Below are 21,807 nucleotides of genomic sequence, written 5' to 3' on the forward strand. Positions count from 1 at the left end.
TGTCTTCCATGAAATTGTTCCCTGGTGCCAAAAAGATTGGGGACCACTGAATAGCTAGAGTAATAGTTGATTAATCCTTTTCCAAACACTAATACTGCCTTGGGTTTCATTGGTCTTTATTTGCCCTACACCAACAATTCATTATAAAATATCTCACCACTGGATTCAGTGAATGGATAGGACAAGGATAACCTCAACCTCTCCTCTTGGAAAACTAACCACATTGTGAATTTGCAGGGCCTCTCCTGAAAAATAAAAGTCAACCCCTACACCAAGGCACAAGACTGCCCTTATAAAGAAAGGTGCTGAAAGCATAACACGTTTTTCTTTACAAACAACAATAAAAACTATACTTACTCATCTTTCCATATTCAATATGAATACTACTTAAGAGAATTTTCCCTATCTCTTCATCTCCAGAACACTCAAAGCATTTACAGTCTCATGTTTTTTACAACATCCATTAAGTGGGCACCAAAGATTATTATCCTCCTTTGATTTCTAAGAAAGTAACTCCAGAAAGATTAAACAAGTAAGTTGCCCAAGGTTGTTCGGTAAGTTGCTTTTCCATTCCATGCTTATTTTAGGGACTTAGTGCAAAGTGACTGAATCTCGTAAACTCACCAAACTCCCCAAGTCTTATGGATCTCTTGCCCATTTCTCACCACATGTGAAATTTGCATTATCTAAGCACAAATTTGTCATCACGTAGATCTTGGACAAGAGTTTCCTGCCAGGCCAGCACCCATGTCTGCAAGAAGCCTGGCACCACACCTGACTTGGCTTTCGAATCACTATCAAACGACTCCTTTATCAAGTCAAGTTGATTCTGCCTGGCTGCATCTGGGAAATTTTTAACCCCTCGATTAGCTATTGCACAGTTGGTTTAACACAGACGAGACAGAGGACAAAATAGTAGTGGTTTAAAAAAAATGCCTCCCCCATTCTGATTACAAAGGAGGCATGATTAACGAAGTGCCCTTTGTGTCCAAGCTCCATTCTGAGACAGAGAGAAAGAGCTTTCCTTTCCCCTTTTTTGATTGCTGAGTCTTTTCCTACTTGTCTCATCACCCACACAATCTGTTCACAGCCCAAACAGACAATCCAGCCAGTCTGTGGAGAGTTCCTAAAACATTTATGTCGTGAAAGCAGACAGGATGAACGGGACCTCATCTTGACAAAGGATGATGGGACATTCAGCAAAAGAGTTCACAAAGGGAAATACAGACGGAGGCCCTGGGCTGAATGGATCTGCCCACAATGTCTAACACAATGCCAGTCCTTACGGGTACTTCTGGTCAATTTACAGCCACCTCCAGGTTTTGTCCCCCAAACTCTACTGCTTTCAGAACAGAGCGTTTTTAAAGTAAATATAATTAACAAGTTAAGGAAGTCCAGATCAGTGTAAGGATCCTTCAGCTTCTCTAGACCTTTGAACATGACAACAGCAAATTAGACAAAGATTCTGACTCCAACTCAACCGGCTCGGAGGATTGAGATAATGCACATAAAGCACTTAACACACTGCCTGGTGCATACTAAGTGCTCAGATAATAGTACCTAGTATTTTCACCACATGCTGTTTTTTTAATGGTATTTTTATATATGTTCTGCCCATTTATTCAGCTACAATAGTTCCACCTTAGTTGTCTTTGGTGCATTCCAAAAGATAAGTGCCTTCGTATACATTATCTTATTTAAGTCTTCAGATCTATAATAGGTTACAGATGAGATAGTCTTATAGCTGGCAAGCAGTAGAATCCTGGACTGAGATCTCAACTCACTAATTTCACATCCAGTGCTTTCTTTTCATATCAGATTAGATGATCAGATTGACATCTCTTGTGCCTCTTTGTATTCTCCAGAGTTTAGCAAAGTGCTAAGATGTACCTTAATCATCATCTAAAATAAATTTCTAATCTGTAGGTAACATAACAACTCTGTGGATTTACTTTAGTGCCTTTAACAAAAAAGAAAAGAAATGGGTAGGAAAGACCAACATATTTGGCTTTGAGGAAAGACATTCCTCTGTTGTTATTTGCCAAGGGAGAGTGTTACCAGGTCCACTTAGCAAATAATAAAGGCAAGAGGGAGCATGAGAGATTTAATGATATGTCTAAAGAGGCAAGTGGGGCTGGAGCCAGATCTCTTGGTACTCTGTTCATAGCTTTTTCTATTAAGCACATTATTAACTTAGTACCTTGAATGAAGTGAATTTTGGATGATGCACATCAAGTTGTGTTTCAAATGACCACCCCCATACTTTAAAGGCCCATGGTAAATCCCTGTTCTTTAAAAAATATTTTTATCTGATCTAAAAAATGCTTAGAACTCTTACTCTATTTCACTGAACTCAGCCCTTAACAACAAACTTTCTTATTTTGTTGACCTTATCTCTCCAACCAAGTTTAAGTTGCTCCAAGGAAAGATCCATGTGTGTACTCCTTCTGTAGCCCATGGTTAACTCAGTTCAGGACATGTAGTAGCATGTGCTGGCTCACTGCCTGTTCTGCCTCACAGCCTCCTGGATGTCCCAAAGAAACCTTGAGTCATCATAACATCTACCGAAGTTTCCCAACCATCCCCAGAAATACTGCTCTGCTTGGGCAGTCATTAAAGCTTCTCTTCTGCCTTCGAGAACCTCATTTTAGCTGCTGGGACATCCTGTTGCCATGCATTTCACACAGACATCCAGACTAGCAGGGGCAGACCAGCAGGAGCACGTGTTGCAATGAGCTTCGCTTCAAAGCCAGCAGCCTGGCCAAGTTCCAGGAATTGTCACTAATGATCTAACCAGCAACTTGGTGCTCAACAGTGGTTCCTGAACACACACAAACACACACACACACACACACACACACACACACACACACACACTTCAAGTACTGCTCTAGTTAGAGGAGCTGTTCCTAACAGAGATTCGTTCCATAACAGATTTTAGTTTTTAATCGTTACACACAGAGGACCTATTCCATCAAAAACAAGCAAACCCTCTAAATACACCATCTGTAATACAGCAGTGGCCTCCACCAACTTACCTTTATACAGGTCTCTTTTGGTTGCAAGAGACAGGAAACCCTGCTCAAAGATGCTTGAGCAAAAATTAAATTAGCTGATGAATTAGGAAGGTGGCACTGAAAAATATCCAGAGATAGACTAGTCTTCCAGTGGTTGTTCTGAGAAATCAAATTATGTCAACAGATCTTACTTCTCTATAGTCATTGAATTCTACCTTATATTTTATTAGCTTCATTCTCAGGCTTCACTGGGAGGTTTCCAGCAATTTCAGGCTCATATTCTCTGAGTTCAGATTCAGTTAGAAAAAGAGAGGCCATCTTTTCCTGACGCCTCCACACAAGTCTCACAATTCACTCTGATTAGACTAACTTGAGCCATGTGTCCACAGTGGCTAGTGCTTGGTCACATGCCTATCACTGGAATCAGGAGTGAAGATTCTCTTTAGCCCCATGGGCTGAGAGCGGAAAAGGGAGAGTTCCACAAAAGAAAGTCAGGCTCCTGATTACCAAAACAAATAGGCTGAACACTGGGCAGCCCAAGAACACCAACTGTCCTCGCCAATAAATCTTTCCTCTTTTCTTGGTCTGCAAGAAGTTGCATTGCTGGGATGATTCAACTTTGAAAATAATATATTAAAAGAAAGAAACAACCAGGCAAGTCACACAAAAAAATATAAATAGCCAGTAAGCACATGAAAAGAGGTTTGCCTTTACTTTTAACAAAGAAAAGTAAATTAAAAGCATTAGATATTCTTGGCACATTGGCAAACATTTTAAAAATAAAAGTAATGCCCAATACCAGCCAACACACCGGGAGATAAACACTCCAGGACTTGGCTTAGTGTTTTATGGTGATTAGCACTGATCATCAAAATCTTTAAAAATAGGTATGCCTTTTTAGCTAAGATAAATTCACAGAAGTGAAATTGCTAAGGAAATAATTAAGAATGTGAATAAGAATGTAACTACAAGGACGGTTTTCCCAGTATTGTTTATAATGACTTCCAAACTGGAAATATTATAAATGTCTGACATTAGGACATTGAGTAATTTAATTATGATATTCTATGGGATATCATACCCTCACTGAAAATGTCCATTCAATGCATATTTATTGGCATGGCTTAAATAAGCAGAAAGGCACACGACCAAAGAATTAGTACAGTGGGTGGCATCATTCATCAAATAAAACTAGAGTATTAGTTTCACTCTCATCTCCTAGGTGCTCCCTGGCTCCTTCAAGAGTTTCCATAGGGTTCTAAAGACCCAGAACCTAACACTCGCAGGAGGCTAAAATTTGTTGAACAAATATGTAAAGAGATAGCCAACAATTGTTTATGGGAGCAACTGAGCACCACATGGAGGAAGGTGAAGAAGATGGACTGCAGTTGGCATTTGCCTGTCCTGGAAGATGGCTCAAAAAGTAATGTTTGGTTAATATGAATTGATTTCTACAACAAATAATTCTTTATTTTTTAAAGAATACTACAATTTTTGCCTGTTCTTCAACTTATCACATAGCAATGTTCAAATCCCCAGAGTTTTTCCCTCCACAAACAAATCTACTGTCTTCCCAAAGAAAACATACCACAAACACAGTAATTCTCCATCTGAGTTTTCATAACTTTAAAATGTAAATACCCCTGGTGGACTGGCCTATCTTAGAGTGCTGTTGGTAAGATCAAATGAGGTGAGTTCTACAAAAGTACTCTGAAGGATAAAAGCAACATATAAATGTGAGGTATCAGGAATGTCAATACATTACCCAGATTTAACATGTACTCGACAACAGACAGTTCATGGCAAACCTTTGGCTTCTCCAACCTTCACGTTCTTTTCCCTGTAATCACTTCTGAAAACCAGACATTTGCTTGCAAAGTTCCTCTGAAGCCAAAGGGCAGGCCCTCTTTCCTGTGAAACTGGCTGAAGAGTGATTAAAAAGCATAGTGTTTCTAGCTGCTGCAACTTAGGTAATTGAATAATAGGGGGAAAATGCCAAAGATAATCCAAAAAGCAGACAGACATGCCTGGTGTAGACTGAAGCCCTGAAATGGAAAGAGCCGCAGGAACAAGTAGAGGGTTAATGGTTTCCATATTATCTCATTCAAGCCACAACAATTACAAATCCTAAAGATGTAAACTTCTGAGAATGAGCACTCTTTCAGAATTAGTATACAGTGCTATTAGTATACAGTACTCAGTACTCCTATACTTGGCATGCAATATTTTATAGCATGCCAAGTATCTTCCCAAAGGAAATCACTGCTTAAAAAACAAAGTTGTTTCTTGGTCGGGCTGTGTCTCTATACTATGGACTTACATAGTGTTTCTTCTACAGTGTCCTCATTTTTAAAAATGGTAAAAGTTTAAATAAAGCATCAATGGATCAATAATAACTATGCTGAAGTTCTTAAACACTCTTCTTTTTAACTTTCCACCCCAAATTACATCCCTCCCTTGAGGATATTTACAATCCTCTATGACACATGCTCTATACCTTCTTGGTTCAAGGAAAACACACCTACAGCATTTCAAATTAACTACTGACCCTTACTCTCACACTATAAACAAACCCTTTTCAAAATCTCAATTGCATTGTGTCCACATTGATTAAAGCTTGAAGCCTGGTGACCTCATGTGGTGTTAACTTCTCCCATGCACCAACAGCATTCCGCCTTTCTACTCAATTACCCCCTTTGGTGCCAGAGGATCGCTACCCAATGAACACACACAATGGGTTTCTGCTTCATTACACTAACCAACAGCAGGATAGAAATAAGCAGAAGAGGAATAAACAAGCTAATTTATCATGAGGACAGAGCAAGCTTTCACCAGTCCCGCCACGGAAAACTTCAGTGGTTAATGGGAATATCAATAGTCTGGGGGTGATGTTTATGATCGTAGAGATTATAGACAGAACCTCAAACTGATTAAAGAATTCTGCAGATTAGCAGGTGTGAACACACGCACACAAAACTCACACCTTCAAACTCTGGGGTCCTCTATAAAACCTACTCAATAATTATTTGGGGAAGCACAACCCCGGGCTTTGGATAATATGGACTGACACCCTGGTAATTTGCCCCAAGTGTTCAACCTAACTGTGGGGCCCCTCTTATTCATCTTTGACAAGGTGGTCAGGAGGGACCCTGCCTCTTTGTGAGCAAGATCTGGTTGCCCCCCCTCATTAGGCATGGCAAGGGCACAGCGGTTGATTAAATTAACAACTTTGGAGGGCTTCAGTCCCAGTTCCCAGACATTAGCACCATCATCCAGAACAAATTAAAAGTCTCACAGCAATTAAGCAGATTTTGAAAATGAATTTCCCATGGTTCACTGGCTCAACAGCAATCTTGAGTTAAGTATTAGAGAAGAGTTCAGCAGCAAGAGAGGAAGAACTGACTGCTGAATTTCCAAAGGAAACATACAACTGGTAGAAGCAGCATAAATAATAAACTTCTGAGCCTCTGTTAAGTAGGCTTTGACAATTCTTTTCTATAAAACTGGAAATGTTCCATTGTAGAAGGTGAAGGAATAAAAAATTAACATAAAATTGTGGTATTAAAGGGGTGGATTTCAGGAGGATTTCTTTTTTTTTCTTTGTTTTTAATTCCTTTAACATCATTGTATTATGGTTCAGAAATATAAATAGATTTTGGGCACGGACAAAAATGCCTATTTCTAGTCATTAGATTTTAAATTTAAACAAGCAATCTAAACCTGACTCTGGAACAAGAAGCATCTACATCTCTCTGAACCAGTGAAGCCAGGTTCAGAGCTACCCTTTACCCCAGCCTCCAAAGGACCCTGGGTGATTTACCTCTAAGGACTCATTCCTGCGTCAGAAGAATAAGGTTAATAATAAAATAGCACCGATCCTATTCTGAGCATTTACTATCTGCCAGGCACTGTACTGAGGCCTTTGCAGGCATTATCTCACTTACCCCTCACAGCAATGTCATGAGATAAGCATTACGACTCCCACTTTTCTCATTTGGGAGATGAGGACACCTTGGCTCTGAGACTGAGTAATTTGTTCAAGGCCACACAGCCAGCAAGTGGTGGGGCCAGGACTTGAATCCAGTCCTTCTCACTCCAAAGCTCTCATGTGCATTTAGAATAACAAGCTACCATTTCCAGTGGGATTTAACTAGTCTGTAGAGCAGTGATGGGTCCAGATCAAAAAACAAAAAAGTACCCTCATGTTAAAGGGAGGGAAAGCATGACGACATGGTGACTCAGCTGAGGAAGAACTCCTGGCGCCTTTCTTTCGAGTCCCTGTTTTCTCTCCATCACCACCACCCGCTCCCGCATTCTGTGCCAGCTGTATGCCCCATGCTCCGTACTGCTACGCCTGGCTGGAAGGTCTAAGAGAATTCCAAGGCCAGCTTTTGTGTGGCTTTCTTCTGGCTTTTGCTTCCTTCCCTTCGGGCTTACATGTGCTTCTTAAATCCCTATTCCTGCCTCACACCTCTGCCTGGCTCTACTTGCAAGTCAGCAGGCCCGGGTTCCTCTTTGCCTGCAGGCAGACATTTGGCACAGCTGTGTCAGTTGTCCAGGAACCTGCAGGAATGTGTGGATGAATTCATTTCCACCCACCAGATCCACGAGCTAAATGCAATGGAATGCAGAGGTAGTTATTTGCATAAATTATGTTTTCTTGTCAAGGGCATTTATAAAAGCTGACATCACAGATACATTATTGGTCTCTAAGAACAACCGTAAATAAATCTACAAAATTCTTAGAAGGAAAACTGAGTGATGAGTTTTCTATCTTTAAAAGTTTATAGAAAATGAAGCAAACCATGTGATTTTCTAAATGAAGCCCCTTCAAAATAGCCTCATGGAGCAGAAGAAACACAGTTACTTCTTAAAGACAGTAACACAAAATTTTCATTATCATTCCACATTTCCATTTGGATATTCAAAGTTTGGAAACACACATACTAGTGTACATTCCCTTTCTCCCACTAAACTTTATCAACCAGTATGAACAACCAGCAACAGTCAATTTTCTGCCTTTATGGCCAAGTAGAGACCAAAATAAATAGAGCAGACATACAACAATCAGTGTAACAACAGACACAGGTAATCAAATGCTCCACTAGTGGGCAGGAAGCTCAGTTCTTATTCTCTCACTATGCCTTCTCTGGGCCTTAGTTTCCACAGTACAATTGGAGAAGGTCCCTTTCCAACTTCAAAAATCGTATGACTTTCCAAATGTAAAGATACACACTATGAAGGCATTCAATCTTATGTTTGAATGAATAAAAAAAACCCTCCCCTCATTTAAATAATAAAAGAACAGCCTGGAATATAATGTTACAAAACTTAGGGCAGACCTTAAAGTTGAAGCATTTTAGGTACCTCTACAATAGGTCCAAAATGCAAAGCATTTATTTATTCATTTCTTCAACAAATATTATTGGGTACCCATATTGCACTGCTCTGTGGTAACAACTACAGATAAAGGTGAACAAATCAGACCATCATTGTTCTCATGTCACTTATAGTTTGATAGAGGCTTATATTTTAATCATTATCTTTTTGTTTAAAATTCCTTATAATATAGCACTATAATTCTCACTCATGTTTCAGAAGTAATTAATATTTTATCAGAAAAAGATCAGCATTTTTCCCTCAAAGTTTGACTTTCAAAGGTCTTTGTCATTTGTTATATCTAGAAGCAACAGAATTTCCCAGTGGATGATGACTCCAATTTTATAATGTAAAACAGAACAACTGGGATTGACTTTACAGCAAGCAAAGATGGAACAGATCTCCTCCACATAATGAGTGCTATCCATTTAAAAGTCTTGCTACCTGGGCTTTCTACGCTCTAAAGAGACATGAATACTGGCCCAGAATTTAAAAAGGCAAAATTTAAGATTCAAGTTAAACCTTGGTAAAAACTACTACCAACTGAACCAAAAAGTAAATTCCACACTCCAATGTACCAAATATGTGAATGACATGCTTCTTGACTGTTGGCTAGTATAGATTTTGTGCCTAATAGGAAGCTATCAAGCAGGACTGCTGGGTTCTAATTTTATCTAATCCATTAAGTGGGAGAAATAAGCTGCCATTGGCCTAACAAGACACAGGATGACTCCAAACCAAAAGTTAACTGGTGGCAACCTCTAATTCAGGGAAATGGCTCACATATATTGACTGACCTAGCACATGGGTGTCTATGTGCAGGCACCCATGAAGCATGTAACTTATGTTCTCTTATTTAAATCCCACAACCTCCCTGTGAGGAAGAAATGTTTGGATGAGGAAACTGAGGCTCACAGCATGTAAATGGTTTATCTAGGTTACAAAGCAAGTTTGATAACAAACAGATACATCAGATCACTACCATTGATCAACCATAAAACCACATTCCAACAGTTGGAAATCTGATCACTTTGAATGGAAGGATCAAGTTTTTCAAGGATTAAGTATCCCATTGAGCAGAAACCATCCTATGGAAAACCTTGAGCCAAAACCATGTTGTTTGGTAAAGTGACTATCTCCCAGGAATCTTATAAGCCCACATCATCAATGGGTAACTTCCAAAATTACTGTAACAGTTCTACTTAGTGGGGAGAGTTAATGACTTCCTTTGACAGTACTGGTCTAAGTGCGCAGCCAAAGTCCTAATCCAGAAATGTTACTATCTCATATATATATATGTATGCACTAATGCTGACTGTGATAAAATCCCAAACATACTGCTCATCCTTTTCCCAAATGATATTTTCTTTCTCTTTTCTAAGAAGTGGGTAGAGGAGAGGGAAGGAAGGTAATGGAGGAATTCTTCTGATATCTGTTAAAAAGAAACAAATGCTAATTAAAAGACAACCTTAGTGCTCTTCTAGTTTAAAAGGCTTGGCTGTCTACAAATTATCCAGTTTTTTTTGTCTCTCTCTTTTATCAACCATTAGCCAGAAATACCATGTTCTCATAGAGCAAAGCTCTGTGATGTTTGGACATGTTCAAAGAATGGTGCCAGGGATTTAAAGGTGGCGTGCTCATGGACCTGCAGATTCTGTAAAATCACGGGGAGGGGTAAGTAAAAAGATGGCTAAGGTCCCACAGCTGCCTGTCACGGCCAAGCCCCACCCCACCCACCTCCCTGCGAGATTCTGAAGAAGCTGATTCTTTCTGAGTAGAGATGTGACAGCAAGGCCCCAGCTGCAGTGTTTTCAAAGCCTCAGTAAAAATCTTATCTACAACTTCCCTTAGCTCAGGCAGGTAGGAGCCTGGCTCACACAAGCCAAAACTAGCCCAATAGAACAGAGAAAATGAAGGAATGTGGGGACCTGTCTCTTCCACATCTGAGGTATTCCGCTCTGAGGTGAGTTACAACCTAAATAAGAGCAGATAAAATACATAAGAACCAGAGTAAAAGGAACAGGACCTCAAAAAAAGCCTGATCTGCCTTGAGAGAGGGCTGGATTTAATAAAATACAGAACCCAACTTTTTGGCTGTAATCACCTGAAGGTAAGCATGTTAAAGAGAGACTTAAAAGTCCAAGATTAATTTCAGCTAAATTAGATGGTGTAGAAAAACATAGTGCTTTGAGAGTTTGTTCAGTTTCAACAAAAAGAAAGGCGGGGAGGAAGAATTTATAGTATAATATTTGTACCTCTTGAGTCACAAAAATGTGCCTGTCAGTCACAAAGGCTGGGGCCCTCAACATTTTAAGCCTTATTTTGGCAATATGGATTTTCTGCTTGCAATTACCTTCAAAGTGAACAAATGCCAGAGATGAACAATGAGGAATTTTGTTGCTTCTTTTGGATGTAAATCAGACCAAAAAAATATAGGGCTATGTGACTATACTCCAAGCTCACTACAACTTCAGAATTATGCCTGCCACAAACATCCTCCAAAAGCACAAAAGTTAGTCATAGATTTTTTTTAGTCAAGGAAGCCTCAGACTGATAAAGTTTTAAAACTAGACACATGGACTGTGCTTTGGATTGGATAAGTAATGACCATACTACGTGGTTTTGGTGTTTTTGTTCCTTAAGGAGTTTTAAATTTACAACATTTCCCCAAGCAGGAGGAAGGGAATGTACCACACCCTCTGCAAGCAAGCAAGGAAGGAATTTAGTTTTTTGTTTTTTTTTAAATTCTGTAGTGTTCTTTGAAACCACACACAACAGCGTAACACTGCATAGAATTCTGTTGCTCCATAAGAGATTAGCTAAGTACACGAAGTACACAAAGACAAGGGGAAGATGACAAAGTTATTACTGTTTTACTTTCAAGTAACAGAAAAGTCTGTCGAGCTGTAAGAAGCACAGGTTGGGAATTTTCTGGACATTAACTCTGTGATAGCCTCAGACAGAAATCAGATGATCTTCATGCTGAAACTCAGGACGTACATTTTTGGAGCACTGACTGGCATTACAACCCGAGTCCAAGCCATGGCTCTGCCTCTAATTGCATGAACCCAGTTACTTCCCTTTCCTGGGACTGTGATTCCTTTTAAAATGACATAGGACCAGATGGTCTCTAAGGCCCTTTATCATTACAACTTAATACCAACAAGCTCCTCAGCTTCCATCCGGGCCAAACACCACCCAAGTGTACAGGTACAGTGGACCCAAATAGCTACACTCATGGAAAGGAACAAAATCACACAATCTTAGAGTGGAATCAATTATCATATCATCCTATAATACATTGATGCTGACAAGGGTGGAGGCTGGTGTGGTATAGACGTGTGAAATGAGTTGCCTATATCCCAGAGACCCAGAATCCTGGACACCCTTACTCTGGATAGAGACTTTTAATAGATTTCTTGTATCTGTCTTTATCCTCGTGTTACCACGCTCCTACAATTCTATGCTACCAGAGAGTTTCTGTGGCAAATTGTCCTAAATTAGAATTGCAGACTTAGAAAATTGCATAACCAAGCTTTGTTAAAATTGTATATAAAGCAAAAGTAATAGGTAGACCTCAAGTAAAAGCGCAAGGGATTCTCTTAGGAGTGAAATGTGCATGCCAGGAGAATGACTCCCATGTTCTTATTTGCCAGTTTTCAGCAACAATATTAATGTCTACCATTTTTGGAAGGCTCATTATGAGATGTTCGGTTATAACACAGGAATTAATGCTAGAAAGCAGGACAATCTCCCTGAACTTTCAAGCCCACACCAAGTAATGCTTTCGGTCATTCCCATTTCTTCAGCCTCAATAGATCCATGAAGCTGGAGGTGCTGTGCTTCAAGGAAAGAAAAGAAGGGATACCAATGTCATGTTTAAGTTCCCCCAGATCTACCAATAGACAGGGACACAGAAAGAAAAGTAGGAGAGATGGATTTGGGGTCAAGCAGACAGTTTCAGTGAAAAGCCCTTTGGAAATCACACCTCTGATAGGCCTGGTTCAACGAGACACTCCAACAGGTGTCAGGTCCTCGAGACAGTAGATTCCAGTGATATTGAAGCCTTGCAGATACCCCAGGAGGAAGAAGGGCTCTGCTCCACATCACAGCTGACGGAGGGCGTCCAGTAGATCTTATGACTTCTTTGGGAACACTGAGACCACAGGTTGTCTGCAGAGTCCTAGCCAAGTTTCTCTCCACTACATGATGCTTCTTCGAGACCAGAAGCTCTCTCTGCAGGAGGGCATGAGCCAGGACTAAAGCAGCAGTCAACTGTCCCCCAACCAACCTTCACGAGCTTGGCCTTATTAATCCGGGGCTTGAGAAAAACAGAGTCAACCATTTACAAACCGATTCCCTTCTTTCTAAAGGAAAATCATAATGCCTTGCCAAAACAAATGTAATAACTTGGCCTTTTCTTTCAATTACCTCTGCTTTCTTGGAAATGTGTATCTGTGGATAAAGCCTCTGAGCTAACCTAGGGAATTAAGCAGAAGTTTAAGAAGGCTGTATAATTCCTGTGGGCCAGTGAAGAAAGAACACCCCTTTTCCAGGGGATTTTGTGAGAACGGAGTACGAAAGTGAGAAAGGGAGCAGAAAATTGTATTTGAATGCCCAGGATTTAAACAGGCATAGCAGATAGAAATGCTAGCTCAGTTTAGGGGAGAGTGGGTGGTAATGGAAGTAGGTTTTAGAAATCCAGGCACAAGCTGTGTCCCAAAGAGGTGGGTTCATATGTTTACAAAGGCCTTAGTTTTCCTTTCCTTAGATTCATCCCCATGTCCCTTTTCCACATCCACGTTGCTGTTCCATTTCTTCAACAGCTGCTTTCAGGACCTATTGTGTAGGCTAAACCCAGGGGGCATTCAGTGGGGCTGTCATTTTGACAAGTTTTCTATTAATATTACAACTCGCAGCCACCCTTTGCTGTGTGTAACGATTTCTTTTGCAGGGGAGCTGGTATGTAATTTTCTCAGGTTCAGCCTTCCCCAGCATGGCCTACAAGCACCAGTCAACATTTACAATGGCTAATGTAAGTAAGGGGTTCTTACGTCTTAGGAGTTGGGATCGTTTGTTTAGGGAATAACTAGGTCAATGATCAGTAACCATGCAGTGATGGGAGTGTGTGGTTTGGGGAAGCGATAGAAAGGAAAAAGTGGAGACTAAGCTTTCATCTTCTATTGAATCTGTGTAGAATCAGTTTCATCACACTTGCCCCTTTGTTTCCCATAGAGATGGAAGGGAGGATGGGAGGAGAGTGGCATTAGGCTTAAGAGCGTGGCTTAGGGTTCAATCAAGGGTTACAGGCTGAGTCTCAGCCCTCTGCTTCACTAGCTCTGCGACCTCAGAAAAGTTCCTCCTTAAATGAGCCTCAGATGCATCTGAAAATTGGAGAAAGGAATAGTCTCTCTGGGTTGTTATGAGGCTTAAGTAAATCAATACATGTGGAATGCTTTCCATAGTCCTCCAATATCATTATAGTTTTTGCTCCCCTACAAGATTTAATTAGGGATGGAATGTGCTGGGGGGCGGGGACAAGGGTGACAGTAAAAAGCTAAAGAACCTTCGGATTTTTGTATCCTAAAAAGTTGCTCTTTTTTGTAATGTAGAAATCCTTTTAGATTAGTCCTTTTATGAAAAGGAAAGTCAGAAAACACTTGACTTATCATGAAGTTTGAGAATTTCCATGCCTCAAGTTCCTCCTCTCCATTCCCACCTCCATCTGGGCACTTTCTCTGGGAACTGTGCACAGTGGGCACATTTATTAGGCCACCACCACAACCCCTCAGAGAAGAACGAAGACCTAATGAAACAGATGCAATTGTTTCATGTCTTGATACTCCTTGTGTCCCATCATCTCTTAGAGTCTATCAAAATCGAGGATTGCAGATCTTTCAATAGAGGAAATCTACCAGCGTATTTTCCAAAGAACAAAATGTACCTATTCACAGTGTCAGCATGGCTGCTTGTGGGAGCCTCTGGTTTGGAATGCCCTCATTAGTATGCATGGGTGTGCATAGAAACAAAAATTATCCTTTGGGGAAGGATTTTCAACTTTCAGTAAGAGGCTGGCTCTTCTCTCAATTGTTCCCCCATCACTGCCAATCCACACCCTCTAAAATTGTCTCTGACCTCAGTTGATTCCTTCTCTCCTTTGGAAAAGTCCAGACTTATTATATGATTATGTAAATACTGTATCTTAAAACCACTACCTAGAGAAAATAAAACCAAGTAATGTTCCTTCAAATAGCAGAATCTCAAATACTTGATGGTTAATTAACTTGGCTGCTCAGACAATTGGATGATTCAGACGATTATGAGGACTGGTTAGAACTTGTAAGAAATTGGTTGGACCAGCACAGGCAAACTTCTCAAAACGTGTCCTCCCTCAGCCTTGGCAAGGCACTGTTTATTTGGGTCTTTACAGTTGGACTCCATTTCATTTATCATATTTGATATTTTTTCCCTTCGATGTGTTACCTGATAATTAAAAATGAGAAATCAGTTACATTTTAGTGTTCTTCATCATGTCTTTCTGCACTCAAACCATTTTTACTCACACCTAAAAGTCGAGATTTGGGGAGAGGTGGGAGGATCACCTAATGGTTGATAATTCTGGCTCTTCTGTTCGATTGACTGGAGTCCAATCCTGGCTTTGACCCTGACTCACTAGGTAATTGTGAGCAATTTTCCTATCTCTTTCTGCACCTTGGTTTTCTTACATGTAAAATGGGCACAGAAATACCAATTTGGCAAGGCTTTGTATGGATTAAATGAGATAAATTCTGGCACATAGTGCATATTCAATACCTGTGAAACATTATTGATAATATTTTATGAATATATTTATTTTTAAATGAAATATTAATATAATTGGTTGATAGGATAATTAGCAGGGCTTCTAATTTCATATGTTCTCAAATTCCCAGTAAACTCATCTAGGAAATCTTTTCCCCGTAAACCTGGATGTACAGGGGCACCTTTCTACCCATGGCTCTCCTAATCTACTCCAGCTACAAGCCCCCTGTCACCAACCCCAGTCAGCACATAATCCTATTCTGAGCACAGAGTAGGCCCTGATAGATATTCTGCAAAGCAGGCAAGTGTCACACACGAGCTGTAAGCTAAGGAACTTTATACAAACTCAAAAAATTACAAATTCTAAATCTCCATAGAAACACCTTTATGAGAAAGATAAGGTAAGAATCTTTCCTCAGTCTATATGGATTTAAAAAATTGTTTAAAGGCCAAATTATTGTAAAATGTCAACTAGGCAGGAAAGGCCTTAAATCTAGATCTGGGTTCCAGGCAGGGAACTTGAAAACCCCCTAAAGCTACAGATAACACTATTATCTCAAAGAAATGTTTCTCACTTTTAATAGGGAAAGGGAAAGTTCCAATAGAAGGCTAGACAGGCTGTACTGAAAGAGCTATCAGATGAAAGATCAATTAGATACTGTTAGCACAAGAATGATTTCGTTGCAAGAACCAAATAGTTTAATTTTTTAAAAGTCAAATAATGTAATTTCAATTACTAAAAAAAATTCCCACTCTTTAAAAGATGAATTGGTGAGGCTGCACAATACTCCTACAGACCACATTAGATACTTCTAGCAGTTAACAAAAAGAAAAAAATGACATAGTTTAGTCAAATATGAAATTTTACCCAATAAAAAGCAGAATCAAATACAGAAAAATGTGGACCAACATCAACAAAAAACCAATTAATTAGTACTGAGATTCTTGTCAGATACCCAAATTATGCAGGATTACAACTACTGTATCATTAATGTATGTTAAAATATAATAATAAATGCAACAAGCTTAAAATATAATATATTGGGGAGCAAGCACTTATATACTCTGCATAACTGTAATTTTATTTAATTTCTTCAAATTCTACAACTTCCAAATAAATGATAGCAGCAGAAACAAAAGCTCACGTGAATGGGCCGCAATCAAGACCATCAATAGTTTCCACTTACACAATAACGGCACAATAGTGTGAGCTGTAGCACTGAAAGGAGTAGACAAATCCAAGTACAATTTGAGAATATTGATTATATATGTGTGTACATATGTATATCTTATTCAGTATACATTCTATTCTCAGCATTGAAAAACAAAAAAGGCTATTCACGTAAGTTACCTTTTGAAAGAAACTGATTCTTCCTAAAGAAATAATAGTTGGTGACTTGCTGATATTTATTTAGACTTTAAGTTTGGAATATTCTCATTTATGGGTATACTTAAAACAATGAAACAAGTTTCTATTCATACAGTCCTTATCTTCACACTCTTAACAATTTTAGAACAGGCAGGAACAGTGACCTGCTTTTTCAACCATTATATTTCCCAGACATTACTAATTTGAAGATGAGCAAATTGCACATAATGGGCTAGGGATTCAAGTTCATGATTTTTAGTCCGTGGCACTCTTGTTTCAAGGCACATGGTCTCCTTCCCCTCCCTCCTTCTACTACCCCTGCAGGCTTATTTTTAAGGAGGATTAAGATTAAGCTACATCTCTAAAAATATTTTATTTTCCTTCAGAAGTTTTAGATTTTTTTAATGAATTCTAAATACTAGCCACTTAAGAAGGCTTCTGAATACATAAAAAAAAAAAATCAGATGCATGATTTTATAGTGGCTCAAAATTTTTACAAAAGGATAATATAAATCAGTGAATTTATAAATGCCCCGAGTTCTACTTTCATATAAGATACTGCTTTCAGAGACTTTTTGCAAAATCCTATTAAAGGTTTAGCAGTATATAGACACTAGCATAAGAAAAACAAAGTAAACAAAAAAAATGTTTATTTGGATAAGAAGGACATTGGGGTAGGGAAGTATTTAAGCTGACTAAACCAAAACACAATCCCTTCTATTTCCTTTTATAGCTAATGTTTAAATTTCTCCATCAATTCTAGAAGGCTACAACCAACACCAGTCTAAATGTCCTACAAACCCTCTAAATATTGAAATAGCTATATAATTTTAGAACTGAAAATGACCTTAAACTCATTTATCTACCAGTGAGGAACCTAAAGCCTGTTAGTTAACTGACTTTGCTGGTCACTTTGGGGCTCATGGTTTGTCCTTAGTTTGGGTGTGGTGGTTGTTTCCTTTTGTGTTGTGTATATATGTGTGTGTGTGTGTATGTGGTGTGCTACTTACACCTTTCCAATCAAAAGATTTGCCATGCAGATTCTACCCTTAAGTTGCCATGTTTCCTTTCATCAGGGAAAACAGTGACCAAAAGGAAACATATATTATGGCCATTACGAAGCAAACATTTCCTTTTCTCACTGGGCCTACTGTAGATGTATTAGAGAGACACTTCACACCCAGGACAGCTGACTTCTTAAGCAGCAGTGGCACTGGGCAGTAGAGGAGTTCTCTTCTCATTGGGGAGAGTGAAGGAGGAGGTTTCTGAACTTTACCTTGACTTTCCAGCCTAGAAACTGTTCCTTCAACTTACTGATTCCACTGGCCCACTTTGTTGAAGTTCTATTCTTTGCTCAGTTTCCTGTGTTTTCCTGTTTAGGGAAGTTTGGTGGGAAAACATATCATTTACCTTTTGTTGATATTGATATTTATTTCCCACGATTGCATCTCATAGCATACCAAAGTTCCTAGATTTGTTTAAGAGAAAAAAAAATTACTCTCTAATCGAGAGAGGTAAAGGCTAAGGCAGTGTTTAACACAGGCAGGACTTGATCGGTTCAGTCTTCAGACCAGAACTGAAAACACCCAACCTTTGCAATTGAGGGAGGAGGGAAGCTAAGCAGTAAATATATACAACAATTTCTCCTAAGGAGTGTTATACAAAGATATTTTTCTTTTTCAAGGAAAGTTAGAAGTAAAGCAGTTTATTATTAATTGAGGGAAATCTAGTTACAGTTAGCATCTGCCACTGACTGTTTGAGGTTGTTGTCAAATATGGTCACTTACCAAATTTTCGGGGAACTTGGCACCACTTATTCCAGACAAACCCTGATTTGAACAGACAACTGTTTTGACCCTACGGTAACTCTTATGTCCAGCAGCCCCTCACGGCTGCCCTCAGACTTTCTCCTCAGTAGCAGGATCCCAGAAATTATACTAGTTCCACAAGTGCACTAGGAAACCTACAACATGGATAATGGGCTCTTCCAGGCTAGGAGATCAGCTTTAGAAAAAGAAAAAGAAACACACCAACAAACACCAGGAAACTATGTGTAATGGTTCGCTGCTTGTGCAAAAACCTCAAAGAGGATGAAGGTCAGACAGGGATAATAGGCCAATTTAATTCTGAAAGCACAAGGTGCAAGAAATTTTAATTATGGTCTGCCACTGAAATCACACAAGATCCAATGGCATCTAACTGCAACTGCTCATCAAGGGAGACAAGAGGTGTAATTGTAACCACTGCATAATCACTGTGAGGGCACAGGGAAGGCTGCCTTCAGTTCCCAGCAGAGAAGGTATTAAGAGCTTGGAAAAATCCAATACAAGGAAACATGGAGATTGTACAAAGCCAAACAGAAGCTCGTAACACAAAAGCCAAACTGAGGTGTGGGTGTGTGTGTGCGTGCGTGCGCGTGTGTTGAGGGTGAGGATTACAGAAATAAAAAGATGAAGCTGTTGGGTCCAAATTGAGGATACGTGCTTGGAAAACTCTGAACTCCTCTCGGCTTTGTGGATACATGCCCACAGAGGGAAAGGCACTCTCTCCTCCAGGAATTTCTTCCTCGATGAAGCTTCATCCACTCTCCTTTGTTTAAAACAATTAGCTTGGATGTTACAGTGATTACAGTACCAGACGCCCTTTAATATGTTCCCATCGAACGCAAGTCTAAAGACAAAACACCGCGCACACGACGAGGTGCCCAAGCCTGTGCAGCTCTCACTGCGACGCCGCCCACAGCCCACGCCGCGCGGGACCCCGCAAAGGGCCGCGCGGAGAAAGCCCCTGCGTGGACTCTCTCCCCTCCGCAAAGTTTAACAAAGCCTCCGAGTAAGGAAGCCGAACCTCCCGCCCGCGCCCGCCGCAAAGTTGGCGCTGAAGTTTGTGCCGGGATGTCCCAAGGGGGTGGGGGGCGCGAGTGTGCGGAGAAGCGGGAGGATGGATGGAGATGGAGAGCGAGCGAGAGGACGGGGGTTTTCCGAGTGGACCTTAGGTGAGACGGCCTTCTTCACCCGGAAGCCTGTTTGGCTCCGAGGGGTCCCGGAGCGGTGCACGCCACAGGAGGTCTCCCTGGTCGGGCGCCGTCGCCCGGGAGCTGTCACCTGCGGGGGGCTGTGGCGGGAGCGGGGGGCGCTCTCCTAGGCGCCAAGGGACGACAGGGGCTCCAGACTCACCGGCCCGTGAGGCTCTAAAAGGCGGGGGAGGGGAGATTCCCGGGAGGGCAGGAGGCCAAAAGCAACACCTTTCGGATACGCGTTTTCCCTCCAACATCTCCAACTTCCCGCGGCGCTAGCCAAGGGCTCTCCCACCGCGCCCAACCCCATCCCACCTCCCGGCCCACGGCTCGGACTTGTCCCCGGCGGAGGGTGGGGTGGGGGTGCGGCGAGGGAGCGGAGAGCGCGAAGGTCGGGACCCAAAATGCAAATCCTCATCCCCTCGCCGAGACCACCAAAAGCATTTACACATGCAACGATCAAGCCTGTAACAGAGCTCCGGGTTGCGCCAGGCGCAGTTCCCCGACTCTTCTGTTGTTCCTAATAAAGTCGATTACGTTGCCCTCCCGGAGCTGATTGGAAGGGAACAGAGAGGAAAAGGGGGGCGACGCGGGAAAAAGAGGGGGGGCGAGCAATCAACTTTGTAACCCAGCTCTTCCTCGCGCGATCCGTCGCCATGCTTAAGATTCCCACCCCCGCCACCCCCCTCTTGCCTTTCAAGTGGATACTGAAACTAGGCCAAAACTTTTTCCCCTCCTTTTCTCTTAGCCACTAGACTGGATTGTGCCCCACGGAGCCCCATGGAGCTCTGCTTTCTTAAGCACAATAGCCGGACTAATTAGATCATAGAAGCAAGGCAGTGATACTGTAACAAGTAGCCCAAGAGGCAAAGAGGGAAGGGGCCCGAAACGAGAGAAAGGGGGAAAAGTTTGCAGCTCTCGCACTTACCAATCAAGCCTCCCACCAGAAAGGCGATGATTTGGAACACGAGCAGAATCCCACCAACAATGCACAGCTTCTTGGTGCTCATGTTTTCTATAATTGCCCCAGCCATTTTTGCGCCCCCCCCCCCGCCTTTTCTTTTCTCCTTGAAATAAATGTTTTAGGGTGTGCTTTTTGCTCCCTCCCCTCTCACACTCCCTCCCCTCTCGCTTCCTTTCTGGGCGCTGCAAAACTTGAGGGGTGCGGGAGCGCGGCGAGGATGGGACCGGGACGGAAGGCGCCCGCACGGATTCCCCCGGCGTAGCCGGCTCGGGCTCCCCCAATGCCCGGAGCTGTGATTGTGGCCGCTCCGCCGCCTGTGGACGCTTAAAGGAGCAGGGAAGCGGATCACATGACGCCGCCTCCCTCCCTTTCTTCCTCCCTCCCTCTCGCGCTTCCTCCCTCCCTCCCTTCCTCTCTTCCTCTACCCCTAGCCCGCCAGCCAGTTCGGGGCTCTGAGCTCCTGCGGGTGCCGGCGCCCCGCTCCCGGGTCTGCCCTGCGGGCTGTCCCGCCAAGGGCTGGTGACGTTTGGAGGTGGTGGTTGTTGTTAAGTGGGTTCCCCCTACCCAGCCTCTCACACATTTCCTTTTCTGGTTCCCCAAGTGCGAGATTTAAATCACCCGTGGACCGCTTTGCAGACCTTTAACTTACACGTTGACTTTAGGAAATCGTCCCCACCCCCAACTGCTAAAACTCTCTAGGAAAGAGGAGGAGAATTTTTTAAAGGAGCCCAGCAGATGCTTAAGTCAAAGCCCAGATATGCAGAATCAAGTCTCAGCTCGGCTCCCCTCTGCCTGGTCCCAACCACGGTTATTGAGCGTATACCCAGCTAAATCCCCCACTGCGTCGCTTAAGGAACCTTGCGCTTCAGCCAAATCACCATTGTTCCTTACTCCACCCCGGAGTCAGGACTTCCAGAGCCTCTTGACCCTGGCTAGTGCCTTAAAGAAAATCTTCTACGCCGTCAGTTTTAAACCTAATTCAAAAACCAACTCGTCCAAAAAGCCTTTCTAATTTTCCGCACTACCTCTATGTAGTATCTCTGGGAACTGAGCCCCTACAATCCTGTGTTTGCATTTTTACCTCCTGTTATAAGGACTTGTGTGTACTCATTAGTCTCGCCACTAAGCTGTAAACTCCTGGGGGATAGGGACCAAGTTTTATTCATCTTTGCACCAACCCCCCCTTGGTGCCTAACAAAATTCTGGCTCTCCTAGGTCCTCCATTAGCTTCTGTGGAATGAATAAACAAGTGAGTGTGAAA

General features: G+C 41.7%; 1 protein-coding gene across 2 annotated transcripts in view; it reads right to left on the reverse strand.

Annotated features, from left to right (window-relative positions):
* The window catches only part of WLS (wntless Wnt ligand secretion mediator), a 127,410-nt gene extending 106,486 nt beyond the window's left edge, over positions 1–20,924 (reverse strand). The window contains exon 1 of one of the 2 annotated variants that reach the window (XM_012653773.1): positions 20,511–20,897. In XM_012653773.1, the coding sequence (XP_012509227.1) occupies positions 20,511–20,616 (106 nt within the window). In that variant the 5' untranslated portion in view covers positions 20,617–20,897. Of the gene's footprint in view, positions 1–20,510 lie in introns of both variants that reach the window. The other variant, XM_012653774.1, reaches the window with a different exon arrangement.
* Between the last annotated feature and the right edge of the window lie 883 nt (positions 20,925–21,807).

Source organism: Propithecus coquereli, unplaced genomic scaffold (assembly GCF_000956105.1).
Source record: "Propithecus coquereli isolate 6110/MARCELLA unplaced genomic scaffold, Pcoq_1.0 Scaffold427, whole genome shotgun sequence".
Lineage (NCBI taxonomy): Eukaryota > Metazoa > Chordata > Mammalia > Primates > Indriidae > Propithecus > Propithecus coquereli.